A 22,684-nucleotide genomic window follows, 5' to 3' on the forward strand; every position below is an offset into this window, starting at 1 on the left:
AACATTCTGCCAGAATTTCGGACGTTAAAATAGATATCTTATAACTACAACTTCATGTGTCGTTCTTCGTACATGTGCAGTATTGTGTGGATTTAGCACAGTTGCTTATTTTCTGATTGTCAGAAATAACTATCAAATATATTCGTATAGGAGTATTGTTTAACTGCGCACGTCATCTATGTTACTCTATAGTTTAAGTTCAGTTTAAACCAAGCTAACAATTAGCCATGCAGCACGACGATGTAAGTATAACGAATAATGTTTTTTGGCCATAATCCAGATAGTTCTTGACACTTGATTCATTTTGAGTTTAATTATATGGAGTTAAATTAAAGTTTTCATGTAGTTATAGAGTGAAACATAGGATTTTATCATAAGTTTTTTATTACAGGTATTATGGGACCTTATTGGTAACAAACAGCAATGTTCATACAAAATAAAGTAAGACATTAATGTTTTTAATTTATAATAACTCTAAAATTAGTTGTTCTTCTGTAGTTTGCCATTATTGTAGATTATGTAGTATTATTAGTATATAAAATTTTGGTTACTTGGTGAAAAGATTGTTATGTTAAAATGGGGTGTCTCTAAAATACGCGCGAACAGCTCGAACGTCTCTAAAATACTCGCAAACAACTCTAAAATACGCGCGAACAACTCTAAAAGACACGCGAACAGCACGAACACATTTTACAAATTATACAGATTAAAGTTTTAGTGAGGTTCGCGCTGTTCGTGCGCATTTTAGAGACGTTCGCGCTGTTCTCGCGTATTTTAGAGACACCTGTTTAAATGTATAACCTAAAACTGTCATCTTGCATTGGCAAATTACTTATCAATTTATCATAAATCATATTCAGAGCGCGAACATCAAAAACACAAAGGTTTTGCAAAAATGAAAACAATGTAACAGGACTGTGCAACAGAAACTCATGTCCTCTTGCCAACAGTCAATACGCAACAATACGTGAAGAAAAGGGTAAAAATATTTGTTTTTAAATAAGTATACAGATAGAGTTTTTTTTTTCTCACAAACCATGAAGGGTTAAGACAACAGAGACTTGTTTGTTTAAAATTAAAAACTTGTGTAAAAATGTTTGTAAAAATGTTTGGACGTTCACTGGTAAAAATTACTTTATGTTTTTCCAGGTATTTGCTATTTATACATGAAGACTATTGAGCGTGCTGCTTTTCCTGCAAAGCTGTGGGAGAAAGTAAAGCTCTCTCGGAATTATGAAAAAGCTTTACAACAAATTGATGAGCATCTGATATACTGGCCTTACTTTTTAAGACACAAATGCAAGCAGCGATATACTAAAATATTTCAATATCTAATTCGGATACGAAAATTATCCATGAAAAGACAGTAAGTTTTTCGATATTTCGTCATTATTAAAATAATTTGCCATGAGAAATAAAGGGTTCATTTTGGAAAATCTTTTTTTTTTTTTTTTACAGGAAAAAGTTAGTTCCTATAAACAAGAAAGTTGATAGAAGAGAAGCCAAGAGAGAAGTAAGTTTCTCTGCTGTTTTAATTAATTGTGTAGCAATTTCGAAAACTTTTTTATCCAGTGGTCAGTGGGCTGCCAATGGGTTTATTGGTAGCCGGGTGGGGCAAGCAGACCTTTGAATATGGTGTTATAGCTATTAAATACTAACATAATATAATTAGCTTATGTAAATACTTAAAACATTAACATATCTAGGCTATAATATAAATAGAACAGTGGGTTGCGTGTACTAATTTTCTGTGAAAAAAATGGTTTATGTTTTAGTACTATACCAATGGTTGAAAAATATTGAATGAATGATTTATTTTTCCTATACAGCAAAAAGCATTGATCGCTGCTCAACTGGATACCGCAATTGAAAAGGAGTTGCTTGGAAGGTTAAAGCAGGGAACCTATGGAGATATTTATAATTTCCCAGCAACTGCTTTTGACCGAGCAATGGAACAAGAAGAAATTGAGAGCGAGAGTGAAACTGAATCTGTAAATGAGCAAGATTCTGAGGTATGTTGGCCCTTGTTGGAAATATTATATATTTTGCCTGCCTGTAACCTAGAGGTAATGGGTTCAAGGCTCGACGCTGCTACCATTGTGGGCGTATGTGTCCTTAAGCAAGACACTTAACAACAATTGCTCCGACCCAGTGGTCACTAATGCGTTGTCCAAATTATCAGCCATACATAAAATTTTTTTAAAAAATCCAAAAAAAACAATCACCCACAAAGTAACATACTTGGTGACTCGTAAGCTGGCACGAGGTGATAAACCCGTGTGATAACGACTGTCGTTTTCCGGCCACGCGAGGTTAAAGTAAGTTATAATACCTTCATGCTTTTAATGAAATATCATATATATACATATATTGTATTTTAATAATTAGTGCAACCCTTAGTGAGTCCTGCATGTTAGATTTATTATTCACAGTTTTTAACTGTAACTTTCTTCATATTTTATAAAATATAACCTGTTTTAAAACATATTTATCCTTAATGTCTTTGAACTGTGTTTTTGCAATTAAAGAGATAAATTCACTAATGTTATTACAGTGTACAGATAATAGTACTGCTACTGCATACAGTAGCATAAATGACATACATTCTTGCTAACTGGAATATATTTGAATTTAGATTCAATGCAATTAAATATACAAGCTAACATAACGAAAAGATTGTCTAAAGAATTTATCATCAGTTTTGTGAAAAGTATTTAAACTACTGTTTTGCAGGAGGAAGTGGAATATGTTGAAGAATTTGAAGAATCAGATGTCAGTGATATTGAGGTATATGGTACTTGTATTAATCTTAGCACATTGCATGTATTAATTAGTATTTAAACTTCTGTTTGTTTGTAAAAATTATTTTTATTACTTAGAATTACCTCAGTTTTAAACCACAGTGCATGTGATGCAAGTGTGCCACAGTAGGAACTACAATGTTCAAAAATATTGACCAAACACAGTGTTTATTGTAGAGGCAACAGGTCACATCACTGCAAGTGTCTGTCAACCTTTTTTGTCTCACAAAATAAGAAACAAAAATTAGTGTTATGCTGGCAGTGTGAGAAAATTCTAAAATGATTACACATTTTTGTCAAATAATTTTATAAAAGACTCATCGGTGAAAGTGACAGAAAAATATCAAATGAATACCTAATTTTGAGTACAAGAGAGATTTGAAGCAATGGTTTAATACAATGAATATTGTACTTGTAGGATGGTTTAATGGAGGAAGGCTCATCTGGAGAAGAAGAAGAAGAAGAAGAAATAGTGCCTGTCAAACGAAAACGAGCTAAAGTTCAAATTGAATATGAATTAGAACACAATACTTCAGAGAGAGAAAAAATAAAAAATACATTTTAATATTTACAAGGTTGAATTTATTCTTGGAAGAATTTTGCTTAATTTAGCCTAAAATTTATTAACTTGTACAGTAAGTGTTAAGCTTTAACATAATTTAGGTTTTGCTGTGGTCCGACTGTATGCAAGTACATATAGGCATACTATAACATCAAATATAACACTAAATTTGCTGTCCAAGGTTAAAGTTATCCCCACATGAAAGTTAGTTTATAGTAACAAGTCAGTGAAGTTTTAATAAATCGACGCGATGTTACAATGAAACCAGAGAAAAGATGTTATCGTAACAACCATGTGTTGCAATATTGGTGTCCTTTGCTTAACTATTTCAACACGTTTATTTTCGTGGGTTCAAGCATAGATGATAGATGCCCTCGTTATACTGCTATCAAAAGTTGAGTTAATTGCACTGCAGCGGTATTTCAACTGCAGCAGTGTTTTGGTAAACCATCTACCCATGTGAGTTTTTTTTTTGCAAAGTGGGAACACTGCTATGTGACATATTGACGGATGAGACGGAATGCGCAGGTCATCGCATGAGTTTGCGCGAAGTTAAAATAAACACGTAAAGATGGTTTTAAAAGGCTGTATTTAATTTTATCAGCATTTGGAACTTTGTCTTTGTTCGAATGGATTCATTTGTTTGCTCACAGAAGACTCCAAACGGCTTGGAGACGGTATCTACTGCTTGTATAAACCACGCTACAGAATGTCTCCCACATGAACAATCTATTTGTAAGTTGTTATTACAATGAATATGAATAATTTTGATAAAATTAACCTGGTTTTAAAAATATATACATTTTTCTTGGAGGCTAGTACAGTAATACAGCATACTGTAATCACAAATAATATTATATATTTTGTAAACATACTGAACTGCAGTGTTAAATTTTTGGTGCTAGTAAAGAATCTCCCCCCCCCCCTTATTTGCCAACCACTAACCTGTAACTCCTAGGTTAGGGGGTTAGGTTTTGATGGTTAGGGGATAGGGGGTTAGTATTTAGTGGTTATAGGGGTTAGTGGTTAGTGGTTAGTAAATAAGGTGGGGGGGACTCTTCACCAGCACCAAATTTTTTAGTTTTCCCGGAAAACCTGCACAATTTTGTTGATTAGAACTTAAGAACTTCATGTAAACAATGACGATGTATTTAAATGAAATAACAAAGATGCTTTTGTCAAACATTTACCTTGCAATGCCATCATTTTATTTTTATCATTGTTAGTTTTTATCAATGGAGATACCATGATATGTTATTCTCTGTTACTGTTACCATAGCATAAGCACTTTCAAAAGAACACTTTAGGTTTTTATGGAACATGTATTGATTATCCTGGTTGCATTTATTCTTGCAGTTGTTGAATCTGTTTCACTTGAAAAGTTTGAAGCTGAGTGCTGGCCAAAGTTACATCAAGTAGTAAGTACGTTACTTCAAGCTGAACTAAACAGTCAAACAAACTCAAATAAAGTGTCATTTCAAGACATGTACAGGTTAGAACTATAGTAATGCTGTTTTCATATTGATATGTGTTGTTTTGGTATTTGAAAAACCTGAAACGTTATTCGTTGCAGCTGTGTGTATCAATGCATATGTAGCCGACACACAGAAAGATTGCATTACAATCTAATGGAGCTTGTTTCACTGCATTTACAAAACATATCTGACAAACTGTTACCTGGTACCACTCTTCAAAGTAATTGCTTTTACATAACTGGCTGCTTAGAAGTTGTGCGGAAATATGGAAGAGCTCTGCATGAGATTGTTCCAATTTTTACCTATCTGGTATGTTTTTTTTTTTTTATGTTTCGTCGTTAGTCTACACCAACCTCAAATGACATTATTAAAGAGAAAGACCACAAGAATATAAATTACTTGCCAAAAAGTGCTGCTGGTTAAAAATCAAAATCATACACAACATGGTTCTGTTCAAATACTGCTAAAAATATGACACATGACAATAAGTTCCAGAACCACAGTATTGTAGCTGCAGGATGTAGAACTTATTGAAATCTATAATAAATTATAGAAAACGCAGGGGTTTACCGGAACACGAAAAAAAGTGCTGTTTAGTGGCAAATTTATGAATTCAGGTTCTGAACAGCCTTAATTAAAAACTTGTTGTTTGTTACAGAATAGAGTTTACATTACACCGATCTTACATTCAAATTTAGAGGATCAACTTTTAAATCTTTTTAAGATGCACATTATTGATAAACATGCTGAAAGATTAGTTGGTAAGTTTGATGTTAGTCCTAAATCAATTATATTTGTATTAGTTTTCTTTTTTTGCCTTTTACCATGTTTTTTCCCATTGTTTGTGTTTCTTTTTTCCTAATTTTTTTTTTTATTAAATTTTACTATAACAGCCAGTTGATATAACTGGTTTATTTTAATGCCACTGTGTTGGCATTAACTTCACTTTAGTTATTACCATTCACACACCTCACAAATGTCGTTAAATTAAAAAGAGTTTGTTAAATAAAATGCAGGTGCGATGAAAAATGCCCGCAAAATTTCATTTTCTGTTGAACCATCAGTCATGGCAGAACTGGCCCAAGCCCTGTACTCAATGAAACCTAATTTACGAGTGTCAGAAGCTGGTAAGTTTAATATCTTAGTTTAATAGTTTCTAAATATAATTTGACCCGTGTTCTGACTGTAAATCTTGATCTTTTTTTAAATACCTTGTCTGTCTGCTATGTGTTGAGCCCCCTATTTTTTTCCACATAAAGTAAATGTGTTTCTAACTGTAAGCTATCTTAACAACTGTTGTTTTTTCGCTATATCCTGTCTTTTTAAAAAAAAACATTTCTACTCCTTCGCTACTGTAGTCAAAGACACAAATAAAGTTATTATTATTTGTAGATTTCTTTTCTCATTACATTGCTCAAGCAAAATCCTCAACCAAACCCATGAGTTTGGAAGAAGACATTGAAGCAACACGGAAGATGCAGCTTGACCTTCAGCGCGACCCAAACTTCAGCTTGTAATTTATTTAAGTTTATAATATTATCATTTAATAATATATTGTTGCACTTAAAAGTGTTTGTAGTCTTATATTTATCTTTATTGCAGCACATGTTCCCAAAAACGCTCGAAAGAAGACACTGAAATTGAAGTAAGTTTTAGTTAAAGTAGTGGGTAACATTTTTTAATTTAACATTTCAAAGCCTCTTATTCCATTTAACATTTAAGGTTTCTTAAATGTGGGATTTAGAATCTGTAGATTATCTTTTCCAAATAAGAGTAAACTTATCTCTGCAATACCGAAAATATGCATAATCAAATTTTTCATACCTGCTTCATATACATATAAACTCATTTATTCATAATATCGCTAATATGTAACGCAGGATGAAGAATGTTCCTCCTCACTTCTATCTTCATTACTAATGGGAAGCAGTTGATATATTTTTGTGTGACTGCAATTAACACTGTAAGCAAAGTTACATTTCCCATAAGTTCAGGTGCTATACCCCTCACAATATTTAAGAATAATCCAATAGTTCAAACTTGTTCAGCTCTAAATTTTTTGACAAACATTTGTTTTTAATATGAGAACCTGCTACTACACTGCTCAAGATCTTAAAATATGTTGTTAATCATAAATTTTATATTTGATGTTACTGAAACATTCTTTTCTTTTTGATCCTAAAAGTGTAAACCAAAATTCATCAGTATATATTGTTCTTCGCATGCAAATTATTTTATATATCGCAAATGATTTTAAGTACTGATAAAATTGCAAGCTTTTAATTTCTACAATTTTTTATGATGGTGCTTTACCAGTTGAGCGCTTCATTTTTATGCAGTGAAAATTAAATTTACAATTGCTTTTGGGTGGGTGAAACCAAATATTTTTTTTAATGGCCAACCTGTTTGCTTTAAAGATACTTCTTTTACAAGATTTTACTCTTTATACTTATTCATGCAAAGTTATGTGTTATTAATTTTGTATTGAGCGATCTATGAATTGCCCATGTTCATTGATTTGATGCACTATTAAATGTCTGCCAGTATGTTTGTCTTCTTGTAAACAGTAGATACAACAATCCGTTTTAGGATGATTTATATTGTTGTATTAGAGTATATTAAACAATTGTTTAGTATACTCTGGTTGTATAATTTTTACACTTAGGAAGTGTTTATCATTTGTCTTCAACCAAATACGAGGGAGAGAAAGTTCATACAACAATCTGTTTTCATTGTTAGAAACCTAGTACTTTGATAGAATTCGGTAGTTGAAAGTTTTTTATATTTCCTTCTGTTACCAAAATGTAACGTTTTGGTCGGAAGGTATTGCGTGTTGTTAATGTTAAATAGAAATATTTTAATTGAATGTTTCTGTTCCGTGATTTCCGTAATTTCGGAAAGTTTTAACTCAAGTAAATACTTTGTGGCTTCACGATGTTGCGCGAGAACTTATCCAGACTCCGTATGTAAACACTGAGCTTTACCATACTTCCCCCGAGCAGAAACTTACAGCTGTATATGCAATATTTTTGAAGCCATGTAAGTATTCGCTCTTTTGAAAAGAATGAAACCTCGCGTTCAAGTATTTGAATCCAGGCAACATTCAACTGGAAAAGTAAGTACAATCGTCTATTAGTCTGTTAAAATTTGTTCTTAAAAGTTCTAAACCAAACGACTTTATAATTTTAAGTAAATAAAAGGTACAATCTATTAGATTTAATTTGAAATTTTAACTTCCTTGAAATTTGTGCTTTTAGGTTTTTGTTCTGCCCTCAACTTTTCAAGAGTTACTGCAACAAGTGGAATCCGAATACCATGCTCATGTTAACGTCTTGTATACAAAAGATGGTGCATCTATAACTGATATTGATCTTATAAGGTAGCCCACCCAATTAACCTTCTCAGTCCATTTTATCACACGTCCGGTGATCGGTGCCGTGGAATAGTGGTTAGCGCGCCTGCGTGGAACCCAAAGGTAATGGGTTCAAGGGTCGACGCTGCTACCATTGTGGGCGTATGTGTCCTTGGGCAAGACACTTAACGGCAATTGCTCCAACCTCCAACCCAGTGGTCACTAATGGATTGTCCAAATTATCATCCATACATGAAAAAAAATTTAAAAAATCCCCCAAAAAATATCAGCCACAAAGTAACATACATGGTAACTCGTAAGCTGGCATGAGGTGTTAAACCCATGTGATAACGACTGTCGTTTTCCGGCCACGCGAGGATAAAGTAAGTTACATTCATTCACAATACTTATTGTTGAATGAAGAAAGTTGCTTATTTGACTGTACATGGCAGGGCCAAGGAAGCAGTTGTTTTATAACATAACTTTCTTTTAAACATCTGTTGTCAGTTTATGAGTTACCATGCATGAAACCATGGGAGTTGGTATTGTTTTTACTGTATAGCTGAAAATTTATACAACTGATTAGTAACCACCAGGTTGGAGGATTAAACGTTAGGTCCCAAATATATGAGATGCCCAGCATTGTACCTGACATACTTTCGTTACATGTTGTAAGCATTGCCACTGTTGGTGAACCGGCTGAACCCATATTGATTTAACTACAATAACAGTGAAATATTTTTTTACTCTTATCATTTTTATTGCTTATATTTGAAAGTGGAAAATAAAGATTCACGTGCATTATTTTCAGAGATGATGATCTATTATACGTCGCAAACAACTTGGAAAACCCAGTACCAAATAATTCTGGTAAGAATTTTATATTGCTTTTGCCTAACATAACTACCTAATCTGATACTGAATATATTTATATACCTAGGAACAGATGATGTAACTGTAAATAAGATGCAATACAATCATAAAAGTTCTGAGTGGATCACTCTAAATGTTGGTGGTAAACTATTCACTACTACAAGGTAATGCTAGTTAAGGTGTAGTTGAATATAGGATATTTCATTACCAATAATATTTTTTTCCATACGTTAGTTTATAATGGTCACCATTACTATTTACTGACACCTGGTTTATTGCGCAACGATGTTTCAATCACTTCCAGTATGTTCCCAGACTCAGTTGTCATAAACAGTGTTGTGTATCTTTCCTTCACCTGACATTCCATCGGCAGTGACTCTTCATTCGTTATTTTGTTAGCTTTGAAGTAATAATTTTTTATTTTTTTTTACACTGAACTTGAAATAGGTTTATGACCTATCTTCCAGTGATTGGTTTAAAAATGCATTAACTGTACTATGCATTCATGTTTTATAATTATTCCTTTTTTATAATTTTTATGTTCCATATAACAAACAAGAACAACTTTACGCTAGTTCATTTTAGCTTTAAGTTTTTATCTACATACAGAACAACACTAGTCACACGAGATCCCGAAAGCATGCTGGCAAAAATGTTCCAATACCCAGGTTATAATTGTATTGATATGAATATTAATATTGACTTTATGGTTTACTTTTATGGTTTACACAAAATGTTTTGACTTTTCCAAGAACTCTTCTGACCCAAACCAAAAAATTAATTGTGTATTTTATTGAAAACATTAAAAAAAATCTTTTAAAGTAAAAAATACAGGAACTTAATAACTGTGTCGCTTTTTGAACTTTATGACCTAGCTCTTATTTGCTCTTGTACTGCTGTTTCTGTATAGATTTAATGTTTACATGTATTAGTGTACAGGTTTTCATAGCTTTTTTTTAGTTTTTTTTGTCCTGACTGATGATGCTAATAATTGTTGAAGTGTTTGGATCACTGTTAGTTAGACTTGATATGGTAACTTTTATCGCAAAATTAATATTCGTATAATTAAACACAGATAGATGGTCAAACACAACAGATAAGAATGGAGCTTATTTGTTTGATAGATCGCCCGAATACTTCGAGCCACTTCTCGACTTTCTGAGGCATGGAAAACTAATCCTTAACCCCAACATTAACCCTCAAGGTTAAACTTGTAGTTTGGGGAAAGATAACGATTCATAATACTTGCTGATATTCAGGTATTTTGGAGGAAGCTACTTTTTATGGACTTACATCTGCTGCTGAAGAAGCAGAAAAACTACTTAAGGTATCTGTAATATGTCATATGGTTTTAATGTGTTTTTAGTTATTAAAGTCTATAAAAAGTAGAGCAATTTCTTAAAAACTACTCAACGTATGTGTTACTTGTACTTCTGTAATACATGAACTGGTTTTAATGTGTTCTAGTTTTTAGCTTCCTAAAATAATAGCAATATTTAAAAAATACGTTTAAATAATGCCATGACCATCTAAAACAGGATCAGCAGATGCAAATATATTCTGAACCATTAACTAGAAGCATGGTTATCAAAGCCCTGCTATCATCACCTGGAAAATGTGAACTTAGGTTTCAGGTGATTTATCGGTAATGGTTTGGTTACTACGAAGGTTACCATTGCTGTATTTAAGTTTGGTGCAATTTTGTGTGTTCTAAAAATACAGTGATTTTTAGCTGTTTTGGAATCCCAAACTATATTCTACTTTTAAGTGTTGCTATTTTCGTTTTTTTTTGGGGGGGTAAGTTTTGCTTTTGGTGAGGTAGATAAAACTCAAGAAAGTCAATCAATGTGTGATATTTAGCACTTGAATTAGAATGTATTCTTTGTTTAACACAATATAGAATGTTAACTTTTGTATTTAAAAAAATCTTTAACTCCATATGACTTTATTACAGGGTGTTAACTTTGCTGGAGCTGATTTGTCGCGCCTTGATCTGCGTTATGTCAATTTTAAGCTTGCCACGTTAACCAACTGTAATTTATCGCAAGCAAATTTATACTGCTGTTCACTTGAAAGAACAAATTTATCTGGTTCTATTTTAGATGTAAGTACCAAGGATGTAGCTGTTTCCAGCTAAACATTTTGAAAATATTATGTTTAGAAAGGTATGTTACAATAGATCTTAAACAGGTTTCTTTTATTTAAATTTTGCAAGTTTTTAATAGAAAATACTGTTCATGTATGTTTTTAATAGAAAATACTGTTCATGTATGTTTTTAATAGAAAATACTGTTCATGTATGTTTTTAATAGAAAATACTGTTCATGTATGTTTTTAATAGAAAATACTGTTCATGTATGTTTTTAATAGAAAATACTGTTCATGTATGTTTTTAATAGAAAATACTGTTCATGTATGTTTTTAATAGAAAATACTGTTCATGTATGTTTTTAATAGAAAATACTGTTCATGTATGTTTTTAATAGAAAATACTGTTCATGTATGTTTTTAATAGAAAATACTGTTCATGTATGTTTTTAATAGAAAATACTGTTCATGTATGTTTTTTATAGAAAATACTGTCCATGTATTAAGACTTACTGCATGTGCACAAGCAAGTTTTAACTTTGAAAATTAACTGATTTAGTTACATAGATTAGAATTTTTAAATCGGACATGTATTTTCTCCTAGCACTCACACACATAAGTAACCATGTATGCGAGTGCCAATGCTGATCTATGTACATTTTGTTCACATAGGGAGCAAACTTGCAAGGTGCTCGCATGATTTGTTGCAATGCAGAAGGTTGTTCAATGAAGGCTTGTAACTTTGATGATCCATCTGGTATCAAAGCCAACATGGAAGGTGTGGTAATCATTCTATTTTATAAAGATTAATTCCTGCCATTTTTTTTCTTAAAACATGGTAGGGAACACCATGATAAGTTTTCTTTGTGGTAACATTGAAGATATTGTGCTGAACTTTATGGAGTAATGGTGTTTTCTACTGGACCATTATGTTTTTGGTTCCAGGTGCAAATATGAAGGGAGTTAACTTTGAGGGCAGTTTGCTTGCTGGGGCAAACTTAAGAGTGGCAACTCTGAAAAATTCAAATCTCAAAAATTGTGATTTACGAGGTGCAATATTAGCTGGGACTGACTTGGAGGTAAAGTAACATTTAAGAAAATGAGACAACAACATTCATTATAACATGCTTATATCAATTGTTTTCACTCATAAGTAACCATGTATGTTAGTTACTGTTTTTTTTGCAATACTGACCGTTTTGACAACACAAATATGCCTCCAACAGTAATAACATCAAAACTAATATTGAATACTATGTAAGTGCTTAACCATTGTGCCACGACACCAGTTATATGTTGATTACATCTTGTGGCAACAATGTACATAAGATGGATTACACTTCATGCTTACTGATGATCAATGTTCACATACCGTCACCGCATCAACCACCATGTAACCGCTTCATGTTTCTTCGTTTATAGGATTGTGATTTATCCGGCTGTGATTTATTTGAGGCAAACTTACGTGGCTGTAATGTGAAGGGAACAAAGTTTGAAGAGATGATAACCCCGCTACATATGACACAGAGTGTACCGTGATTCCTTTCTGTTTATTTATCGCCGCTTATTCTTCTACGCAATGAGTTGCATTCTTTCTGGTTTTTCTTACAATGTACTTCCAACAGTTTACTGTATGTGCTGCACTGTTCTGTCGTTTTAATTGTGATCATATATCTTTAACATTTACTTGCATCTACATGCTAAACTTTCCAACACAATGTTCATTCCAGTTATATTCCTATTCAGTTAATTATTTTATTAGTAATATTGTACTGTGGGGTAAGACGGGACACCTTTAGCATATAATATCAAAATATCGTGATCGTGTTTTAAACAATAAACAACGGTCCATGTCAGTCGCTAGGATACGGTTTTGTAATTCTTCGAATGTTCTTTGTTTTCAACAAATTGGGAGTAGAAAATAGAATGAAAAAGTGTCTCATCTTTTCCCACCCTATTATATAGCTTTCCCTTATAAGATTACAAGTATATATTATACACCCTGAAGGAATGGTGGTTTTTTGTTTGTTTCTGGTTGTAAGATGTACACAGATCAATTTTCTACCGTCTTAACCTTTGTTAGTACGTCACTCGAGATGTACATACGCCATGAAACCAGCTTAAACCTATCAATCTAATGCAATTCAAAGAAATCCGACGTCTTAAACAGTAAATCCGCACTGCTGTATAACCGCCACCATTTTGAAACGAAAACTTATAAAACTTCGCGTTCAGCCAGCTAACAGTCTCATAAGTTTCTGCGAAAAAAAATATACGCAACAAATTCTCGCTTAAAGATTTTTTGCCACATCAAACTCACAGCAAATTTAATCAGTATAGTTGACTACAGGAGAAACACACACAAGCAAAATATTGTCACAATTTTGTGATGAAGCCAAAACTACAAAATTTTAATGTTATAAATAAGGTATTTATATAGATAATTTAAATAAGTACGAAAAAATGTGGTCCATGAAAAGTCAAAGCAAGTTAAGTTTTTTTTGGCGTTAAAATACGGAATGTCGGAAACACGAAGGTAAAGTAAGAATAAGGGAACTTAATGTTTGCAATGAACAGTTAGATGTAAAATCAAGTCGGTTATTTTTAGACAGATACTGCCTCGCTGTAGCAAAGTGTTTATTTCAAGTGATGCTTAAATTTTGGGATAGTTACGTTGTATGAGATTGTTGACACTAAAGTTGAACGGGTTTGGCATGCAATGTGCACCATGTGGAGAAGTTATGGAAGACCTACTACCAGATCCGTATGGATTATGAATTTGCTGACTGTGTGCCATTGCCATTGCTGCTGCGCGACTTCCACCATATCCACCACCGGAATGCGTGCAATCTGGACTTGTCGGTGTTGGAGAAGATATATGACCTCCGCCATTACCAGAGATGCCATAACGAGAACAAGCCTCCATGATGCTTCCACTTCCCATGTTGTGCCCAAGTGCGGGTGGGCTTCGTTGTGCGCTTGGTGTCAGTGGGCTCCGTGCATGGCCACCACTCTCCATTGATTCGACGGAATGTTGCTGCTGTATTTCTGGTTTCACGTGCATGCCACCGAGCATCGAAGACGAGTCTTGGTACATATTAGCGTTGTGATGTTTCAAGTCCATGCCTGCCACACCAGCGTTGTTGTGTTGTGTGTGATGGTTGTTCTGTGTCGATCCGTGTTGACTTGATACAGCTGTAGGGCTCTCTGATACCATCCTTCCGTCCTGCTGGTTATTCTGCACAGCGTTAAGCAGGGATATAGGCGGTGGAATTTGGGGCAAATTAAAATCCGCTGGACGCTCAATCGTGTCCTTACCCAGAAGGTTGTTTTGATCTCTTCGCTTACGTTTTCGCCTGAAAAAATAAATTGATGTTAAATTACAAACTATTAATGCACTATAAAACGATTTTAAAACTAAACATTAATTTTTCTATATGTATTATAAAATGGCGTCCAGTTTTAAAATACACATTCGACTGCACCGTCCACCAAACTAGCAAATATTGTATAATTTCCCAAATGTACCAGCTCTAAAATATAATTTAATGTTTTTTATAATCATGCATACATGATCACAAGAGGCGCTGTTACTCCACGCGAAAATGTATGTGATATCAGGTTTTAAAAAGGAAATGGTTTTTAGAGAAGGGCTAGTAGTGTAGTGCCGCAACGATGCGCTGCCCACAGCTGTCAAATAAAACAACATGAACATCAAAACAGGTGTACCAACCGACCAGTTACAGGCCACTATTTAAACTATTGTAAACGGACTTTTGCACCTTTTAACTGCTTATCTATAAGATAACGATTGAACGTCGTTCGAATCACTATTGTTTGTGTATTTTTATTTTCACTTTTATTTAGTGTCAGCTGATCAAAACTGTTTAGGGTGTCGAAATGTCGGTTAGCAAATTTATTTTTTTGTCATTACAGAAGGAATATGCATTTTAGCGCTCGAAAACGAGAGTATTATTAGACACAAGATAAATGAAACTTGCGCTGTAGAACTACGCAATATCTGTTTTTGCTATAGCGCAATAAACCGCTGGCTTTAGTGAATATTATTTCGCATATAGTTATTATAGTTCAACCAGCAGGTCAATATACACGTTATCCGTTATAGCTTTATTTTATATGAAGTGTCTGCGCCTCAAATGCTGCAAAACATGTTGAAGCAGCTGCAATATATTATTCATAACTGATTATATAGCAGTCCGAAGTGCGTCCAGTTTATTTGTGCGCTTATTGTTCGGAACCTAAACTCTAATTAAATGTATACCTCAGGTTGCATTGTGTTATATAGGGGTTATTACAAAGTGGAATCTTTATTGTTGTTGTGATAGAATAGAATACGGGCCAATTATTCAGGCGGTATAAGTTTTATAATCACGCGGGAAGTACTTGTGCAACGGAATTTTACAAAATGGCGAAAGTGGTAATTTCGTTGATTTTAAATACAACAGGTAAGGTAAGTTTTCCTGTTTAGCCATGAATATATGTAAAACCATTGGCTTTATGCGATGGTTGTAGTAAATCGTAGATAGCATTAAACGTGGTACAATATAGCTGAGTTAGTATTTTGCTTTACGCATTATTTATTACTTTAAATAGCAAAGCGCAAAAGTGTCGCCCTACCAAACACTTTAAACGCGCAAAGATAACCTAACTAAATAAGTTCTTATTTTATGAGCATATAAAACGGCGTGCGTCCGATTTCAATTTATGACGCTACCTGTATAAAATCAAAAACTATATTTTTAGCAACTCGATAATTTATTGTCCGTATAATTATGGGATATTTCTCGCGTGTAACATTCAGTAAATTTGCCCATTAGACCGAAAATATGGAAACCGGGGAAGGAAAACACTCTCATGTCTCATAAAGTGGTTTCTTTCCTCCATATTTAGTTTCTTTCCTGTTAATATCCTATTTATCCCACGCTATCTCGAGACAAGGTTATCCTAGCAGCGTCTCAATTTCGATTTCATAACGTGCTGGCAATGTCAGGAAGCAAGGCCGACACGCTTGTGACTCCACAGCGATTAGAATTACGTCGCGTGCGAAAAATATACAGCTATCCTACCCTCCACTGCATGACAGGTACCTATAGCGATCGCTAACCAGCTAAACCGAGCTGACCATGATACTGAACGCACAAGGCAAGGGAGGAATACAGTTTACCGACAAACACCACCGTTAACTCGTGCGTAACTGTTTAGTTGTTTATGTAACATGCAACATATGTGTACGGAGAGCTTGAGATATTCCACATGAAACAAAATAGCTAAGCACAGGTGGCGAAATACATATTTTTACTGATTGACCGCAACGGTGCGCATTCGTGTGTGAAACCGTATTTGACTGTTTGACACCAAAAATATTTATGTGTAAAATAATGTTGACCTAAATGTATTTGAATTAATGACCGAACAGCTGTACCAGCTGCTTTATCTTTACTTTTTACAAAAACTTCAAGACCTCCAATACGGTTATAAAAAGCGTTGTTTTTGTTTTGGACAAACTCCAAATGACCAAAATTAACCGCCATACAGATGCACAGATTAAAATTAACAATTAATAAATACTTTCGTCCGTTCGTTTGAGCAATCGGAGTTTGTTTAAAATGACCGGACATTGGTTTACAAACACAAGCGAACGAGAATTCACCTGCTAAAGTCGTTTTCTATTCACTGAAAACGGTTCTTTCGTCAATAAATACAGACACCTCGCCGGCTGGTGCATATGTCTTACAAAACAACCAATCTCAGCAGTATATGTTGCAGGTTACTGTGTTTAAATATTAACAACCCTATTCTGTTTAACACCTTTAAGGTGGCGAGACAATCATGGAATAAACAAAGCGTTGATTGTCCCAAAGGCATATTTTTTTAATATGTACAGTTTTTGACGCGTATTTTGCCCAGTAGCTTGTTTATTTGCGTTGTCTGTAATGAGTAATCGTAGATTTAGTTATTGAAACACCGAATATTCCATTTACCAATGAACAAGAATGACATTTATTCTTCACGCTTGACTGCGCACAAAGTAACCGTGTCGAACGAGGTGACGTTGTCGCACTTAACGGTCATATTTCGCATGATTAATTGCTGGGAACTTCGAGTAAACTAGAAAAACATATCGTATCATATTAACTTGTTTTGTATATTTTCGTGGAATAACGCAATTTCTGTGAATTTTAATCGCAAACGTTAATATTTCTTGGTACAAGATGATATACTTTATACAGGAAATACCCCATATACCTATATATTTTTAAAGAGCTTTTTCCATTGTTTTTTTTGTACTTAGAAAACCGTACTTTGTACGCGAGGTACATGGACCGCGTTAGCGGACTCCCGTAACCCATTAGCACCTGTTCGAAAATTCTTTTGTGGACGTATAAACTAAACCTCGTAACGCCGTTTTGACCGTGAAGAGACACGAGCCAAGATTAAGATTATATAGTTGATTCTCACGGAGACTAAACGCAACGAAACATCCTATCTACACATCGTTCTCTTCAAAGCTATATACCAGCGTTAAAGTACAAAAATATTAACATTTTTTCCGGCAAGGCACGTCCGGAATATTAGCTTAAATGCGTGCAAAGTTTAAGTCGATTACATTAAATTGTCGTTACGTGTTAGGTGAGGTTCTAAATCGCATCACGACAATACTCAGCGGAAGTTTTAAGCGGAGCGTAGTTTTTGCCGCAAGCGAATTAACCTGGTGCATACTTGACGTATGATGACTGCATGAAGGGATTAGTCTTGACTCTAAACACGCCAAACCCGGTTTGTTTGGGAGACGCAGGCAATATCCGATTAAAATGATTGAGATAAAATCATTCAACTATTCTCTTGCACTTGAGTGATTGCCGACACATTCATATAAGACTCTGATGGAATGCATAACAAGACATAACACATGTCCATGCGCCATGATAATATTTTGCTACATATAACTTTAATTAAAAAATAGTGATTTGGGGTTCAAGGTATTTTATGTACTTTTAATTTTTTCAGCTTTAGACTAATTGAATCAATATTTCATTATGCCAAACCGAACAGACGTAAGTTGATCATATTGTTTTGTCAGTTAACCAATATAGCGTCCGTTTATAGGCCAGTAAAATATTTAAACGTTCAAGTTTGTAAAAACAAAATGGCGACCAAAACTTTCGCTTTCGCACAAAAGTTTCAAACCTGAAGTTTCCGTTGTCGAACATTTTCTCGCAGTTCGGATCAAGCGACCAATAATTCCCCTTTCCCGGGTCATCCTCGTCTCTTGCCACCTTCTTGAAACAATCATTAAGTGAAAGGTTGTGTCGGATTGAATTCTGCCAGCCAGCTCGACTTTTCTTATAAAAGGGAAAGTTCTCCGCCACGTATTGGTAGATCTGCGAAAGAGTTAGTTTCTTTTCGGGCGAGTTCTGTATTGCCATCGCAATTAAAGCGGAATAGGAATAAGGCGGTCGGACCATCTTAAACAACTCGGATTGACTTGATAGCGAAAGCCATGCAAAGTCTGAACTGAAGCCCGGAGCGCCGAAAAACTGTCGTTGACCCGCCGCTGCTGCTGCCGCCGCGGCTCCGTACGTTGCGGATTGCATGTAGGAAGTCGCTGGATTATATGGGTTGGATCCTGCACCCATTGTCGCTGTTCCTGCCGCTGCTGCGTTTAGCCAAAGGTACGGATTTGACGCTCCTGCTGCTGTCGGGTAATCAAGTGCCGATGGATAATGATGGTGGCCCGCTGATGCCGCATGCGGGCCTCGTGCCGCCGCTGCTGCTTGAGCTGCGATCGCATTTTGGTTGTAGAAGTTGTCGTACATGGACCCCGTGCCTGCTGGTCCACTGCCACTGCCCTCCAAAATATCTTGCTGTGTCGCACCGTGGTGGTGGTGATGCGTAGGGATTGAACTCATCATGCTGCCGTAATAGTAAGTGTCAGATTGTTCAAACCCTTCCGTCAATTTCTTGTTATAACTTGCCAGTCCTTCGTTCCTTATTCTCTTGTTGGTCTGTTCACTTTGTACGTCGTCGTTATACAACGGTGGTTGATTGATCTCAGGACTCAAAAATGTTCGTTCGGTTTTGATATCAGTGAAACCGCAGTTCGATGAAAAGTATTTTGCTTCTTTTACGGGTTCGAAATTATCTTCAGTCAAATTAAAAAAGTTTTTAAATTGTCGTGCTGCGTCGTCTGCTACAGTAGGGAATGAACACAGTGGTTGATCGTATACCATGCTATAGTATACCGTCAAACATAAATTGCCGCAACCATTTAAAAGTACAGCGCGAATAACAGTTTCTTAATTGATGCTGAAACGAAAACACATATATGATAACTATCACGAGAGATAACAGTATATCAGATCACACGGAGTTGGCCTCAAAACGTGGGTAATTACCAGAAATATTGCTATCGCTACATCAAGCTAGGGAATTCACGGGGAAGTCACACGGAGTATTTTGACTCCAATCACTGCCGTTGCAGTAACAAACCCCGGTTCGGTTGTCTGTCTGTGCAACAATCCACCACTGTTTTGAAAAACGACAGCTTTCCAAGCTGATTTGAGATAAAAGCTGCTTGCATTGCACACCATCGCGTATCAACCTCACTGCTGTTACGCAAAACGTGCGTCATGTAAATAAGTTTAAACATAAACACTGCTCAACCCCCCTGCTAACTCGTTTGCTTACCGTGATCCGTATTTACGGTACACATTAAACGCAGTTTATTACCCAAATTGTTCCACGCGGACCGACAGTTGTGCGCAGAGCAGTAACTGCACAGCGCAACTGGCAGGTTTAACAGCCCAAGTTTTCATAGGCCCATAAAGTTACAATTGAGCATTGTGATAAGTAAAAGCATCGCATCAAGAGATTGTTATCTAATTTGTAGAAGTCTAGAACAGATCCGTTTTTAATTGAATAAATACCTTAAGACGATGGTAAAACCGTAAGCGGTAGATGGTATTTTCAGATAAAGCATTTTTTGTCGAGATTTTTAACGATCGTAGCGCCGCCAGTGCTCCACGATTTAGCAAACAGGTTTCGACTTAACTTCGGACTCCGTTCATAACTCGCTTGATTTTATAACATAAACATTCATCGATGGCAGCCTCGGGGAAGCGGCCACGGCGCGTTTAACCAAAAGTCTAACTTAACTTACGAAGCGAAAATTTATTTAAAAAAATTATGCCGTTAAAATCTTGTGCCGTCATTTTACGAAAATTACAAACTAAACACTTCACGGTTTTACATGTATTTAAGTACGCAACGATTTTTCGTTTTACATAATTAAAATAATGATTTAGTGAACAACAGTACGATAAGTTATATTTTTATTGCTTTGTCGGCGTTGTACTTTTAACTTACCAATTATGGTTGATGTTTTGCCAAAATAGACCAGTTAGCCTTTTAAGCGCCATCTAAAAATAATCCTCTAATTAAATAATTATTTCGCTAACTCTAGATGTTTGGCAAACTTTTAAAATCCTGACTGGGAATTTCAGTTTACCGCTAAACCGTTGCCCTAATCGTCCATAATTCCACCGTTTCGCTCGCCGGATAATTACTGTTTTGTATAATCTTTGCACTGTAAACTGCCGAGCAGTTTCGTACTCAATATTCGCTGTTTACTATACGAAAACTGTTTGACTTGGGTGCGGAACTCCACAACGTTTTATGTCACAACCATGCCCGCCTTTTTCTACTAACGAGAGAATTACTTCTGATGACGAAAACTCGACGCTTCTCTCGTTACGAGAATTCGATCTAATTTTGACTGTACTTAAATTTTAGTAACGGCAAATTACCTCTAAAAGAACTACATGACGAGTTTGGGGTTTTAAAATCGGTGATATACAAGTTGTAACAAATTCACGCTTGGTGAATTGAAGTGCTTACGTTTGTCTTTTATTACTGCAATACTGATTACGGTCTGGGAAAGTTTGGAAGATTTAGAATTTTTGCACAAATAACTATACGAATAAGCTGCAGCATTAAAAATGTTTTTACATTATGACGATGTTTTTATTATTTCGCTTTGCTTGAATACAGTCGTGTCCTTACAGCTGTGTGAACGGTTCCGACACACGACCGAAGATAGTTTGTCGTTTAGAAAGACAGATCTGGTGTTCTTGTTTTTTCTCTATAATCAACCGTACATCTCACAAATAATCAAGCGTTCTCTGTATATTTGTCAACAGAATATACGACATAGTTTGCGTTTGGTCGCACCACGAAATTAAATGAACAAGTTTACTTATGTATATGCATTAATGCTAGTAGAAGCCTATATGTCGTGTAACGTTCTCTGCCCCGAGTATACAGTGTAACCAGTAGCAGCCTTTCTTGGATCTATTATTACCCATTGTTTCCTCTGCTCTTTACAAAGTTTTATCCTCATATAACCTGATGTATATATAATGAACTAGTTATATATATAGTAGCCATTTACCCATCATTTAACTAACTATAATTAAACGTTTATCATCGTTTTGTGAAAATATGATCACGAAACAACCTTTATCGTGTGACCATGTTGATGACTCGTTCATCAGCCGCGGATGCATGGCGTCTCGACGTCAAGACGCTCGTTTCGTTTTCACTGCTCAATGTGCAAATACCTTTCATATTTTTAATTTTTATTCTTCGGAAAACATATGCTTATTGGTTAGTGCGTGTTTCTTTGTCAAATCAACCAATTAAAGCGCCTCCACGCGGCAGCTTATACCGGAGCGCCTGCGAATCACTTCTAAGCTCCATGTTTTCATTAGCGGTCTGAACACACACAGATATTGTAAGATTAGTACAAGACAGACTGCAGCATATTTCTTTTATTTTCTTTATATCGAATTGTATATCTCACGGGAATCTATACAATCCGAACCCGCTCAAGTTCGACGTAAATTCGTGTAGCAGTCGCCTGATTTAGTGCTTTATTACATCATTATGACTCTGCCATTCATACGTTAGGCAATAATCTTTATATCATGGCATTTACTAGCAATAAATTGTCCACTATCGCAGCGCGCCTCAATTACACGAATGCGAAAGGCATTAGGAACGCTAAACGTTGCATATTTGTTTATTTAATGTTGTCCCGTTGGCTTAAAGATGAATGGATTACTGTCCTTTCTATTAATTTTTTAAAAATTAATGGACCTGTTTTGAGTAATGCCCGTTTGCTTCGCCTCTCCTCTGCTCGCTACTGTTTTCATGTAAATAAAAACGATTTTGCGCAAAAACACAGATCTCCGTGGCTGGACGTACACGACTGACACATGCCATGTTCACTGCATTATAAATTACAAACAGAAACAAAGACGTCGTACAAGACTTATTACATAGAAAGCAAATTATATTTAACCGACCAAGCGCGACTCCTCAAAACCGGTAAATACGCTACATTTTGTCGCCTCAATCAGTATTCAATGTATCGTATCTTATAATACATCATGATATAATATTGGGAATATTGCCACGAAAAGAAATAAACTTATGCAGAAAATGTTCCCTT

The 22,684-nt window shown here is 35.1% G+C and overlaps 4 protein-coding genes across 4 annotated transcripts; 3 read left to right on the top strand and 1 right to left on the bottom strand.

Moving 5' to 3' along the window:
• Window positions 1-50: 50 nt before the first annotated feature.
• LOC149732650 (protein MAK16 homolog) lies at window positions 51-3,375 on the top strand. Its single transcript, XM_089882495.1, has 8 exons — window positions 51-242; window positions 392-441; window positions 861-979; window positions 1,150-1,366; window positions 1,459-1,513; window positions 1,830-2,012; window positions 2,734-2,787; window positions 3,220-3,375. The coding sequence occupies exons 1-8, from the start codon at window positions 228-230 to the stop codon at window positions 3,364-3,366; spliced, it is 840 nt and encodes a 279-aa protein (XP_089738621.1). The 5' UTR covers window positions 51-227; the 3' UTR covers window positions 3,367-3,375.
• A 117-nt stretch (window positions 3,376-3,492) lies between these two features.
• Window positions 3,493-7,384, top strand: LOC149732651 (CDK2-associated and cullin domain-containing protein 1-like). Its single transcript, XM_089882494.1, has 8 exons — window positions 3,493-4,098; window positions 4,720-4,855; window positions 4,937-5,147; window positions 5,497-5,599; window positions 5,855-5,965; window positions 6,231-6,351; window positions 6,441-6,483; window positions 6,719-7,384. The coding sequence occupies exons 1-8, from the start codon at window positions 3,993-3,995 to the stop codon at window positions 6,770-6,772; spliced, it is 885 nt and encodes a 294-aa protein (XP_089738620.1). The 5' UTR covers window positions 3,493-3,992; the 3' UTR covers window positions 6,773-7,384.
• A 342-nt stretch (window positions 7,385-7,726) lies between these two features.
• LOC149732652 (BTB/POZ domain-containing protein KCTD9-like) lies at window positions 7,727-13,158 on the top strand. Its single transcript, XM_089882485.1, has 12 exons — window positions 7,727-7,953; window positions 8,096-8,217; window positions 9,002-9,060; window positions 9,131-9,227; window positions 9,673-9,731; window positions 10,139-10,267; window positions 10,323-10,390; window positions 10,602-10,697; window positions 11,018-11,167; window positions 11,824-11,929; window positions 12,097-12,230; window positions 12,574-13,158. Exons 1-12 carry the CDS (start codon window positions 7,903-7,905, stop codon window positions 12,688-12,690), a joined length of 1,188 nt encoding a protein of 395 aa, XP_089738611.1. The 5' UTR covers window positions 7,727-7,902; the 3' UTR covers window positions 12,691-13,158.
• A 277-nt stretch (window positions 13,159-13,435) lies between these two features.
• LOC149732653 (uncharacterized) lies at window positions 13,436-20,347 on the bottom strand. The gene is made up of 2 exons (XM_089882477.1): window positions 18,361-20,347; window positions 13,436-14,507 (listed from the first exon to the last, which is right to left on the bottom strand). The coding sequence occupies exons 1-2, from the start codon at window positions 19,401-19,403 to the stop codon at window positions 13,805-13,807; spliced, it is 1,746 nt and encodes a 581-aa protein (XP_089738603.1). The 5' UTR covers window positions 19,404-20,347; the 3' UTR covers window positions 13,436-13,804.
• Between the last annotated feature and the right edge of the window lie 2,337 nt (window positions 20,348-22,684).

The sequence above is a fragment of the Ciona robusta genome, chromosome 8 (genome assembly GCF_009617815.1).
Source record: "Ciona robusta chromosome 8, ASM961781v2".
NCBI lineage: Eukaryota > Metazoa > Chordata > Ascidiacea > Phlebobranchia > Cionidae > Ciona > Ciona robusta.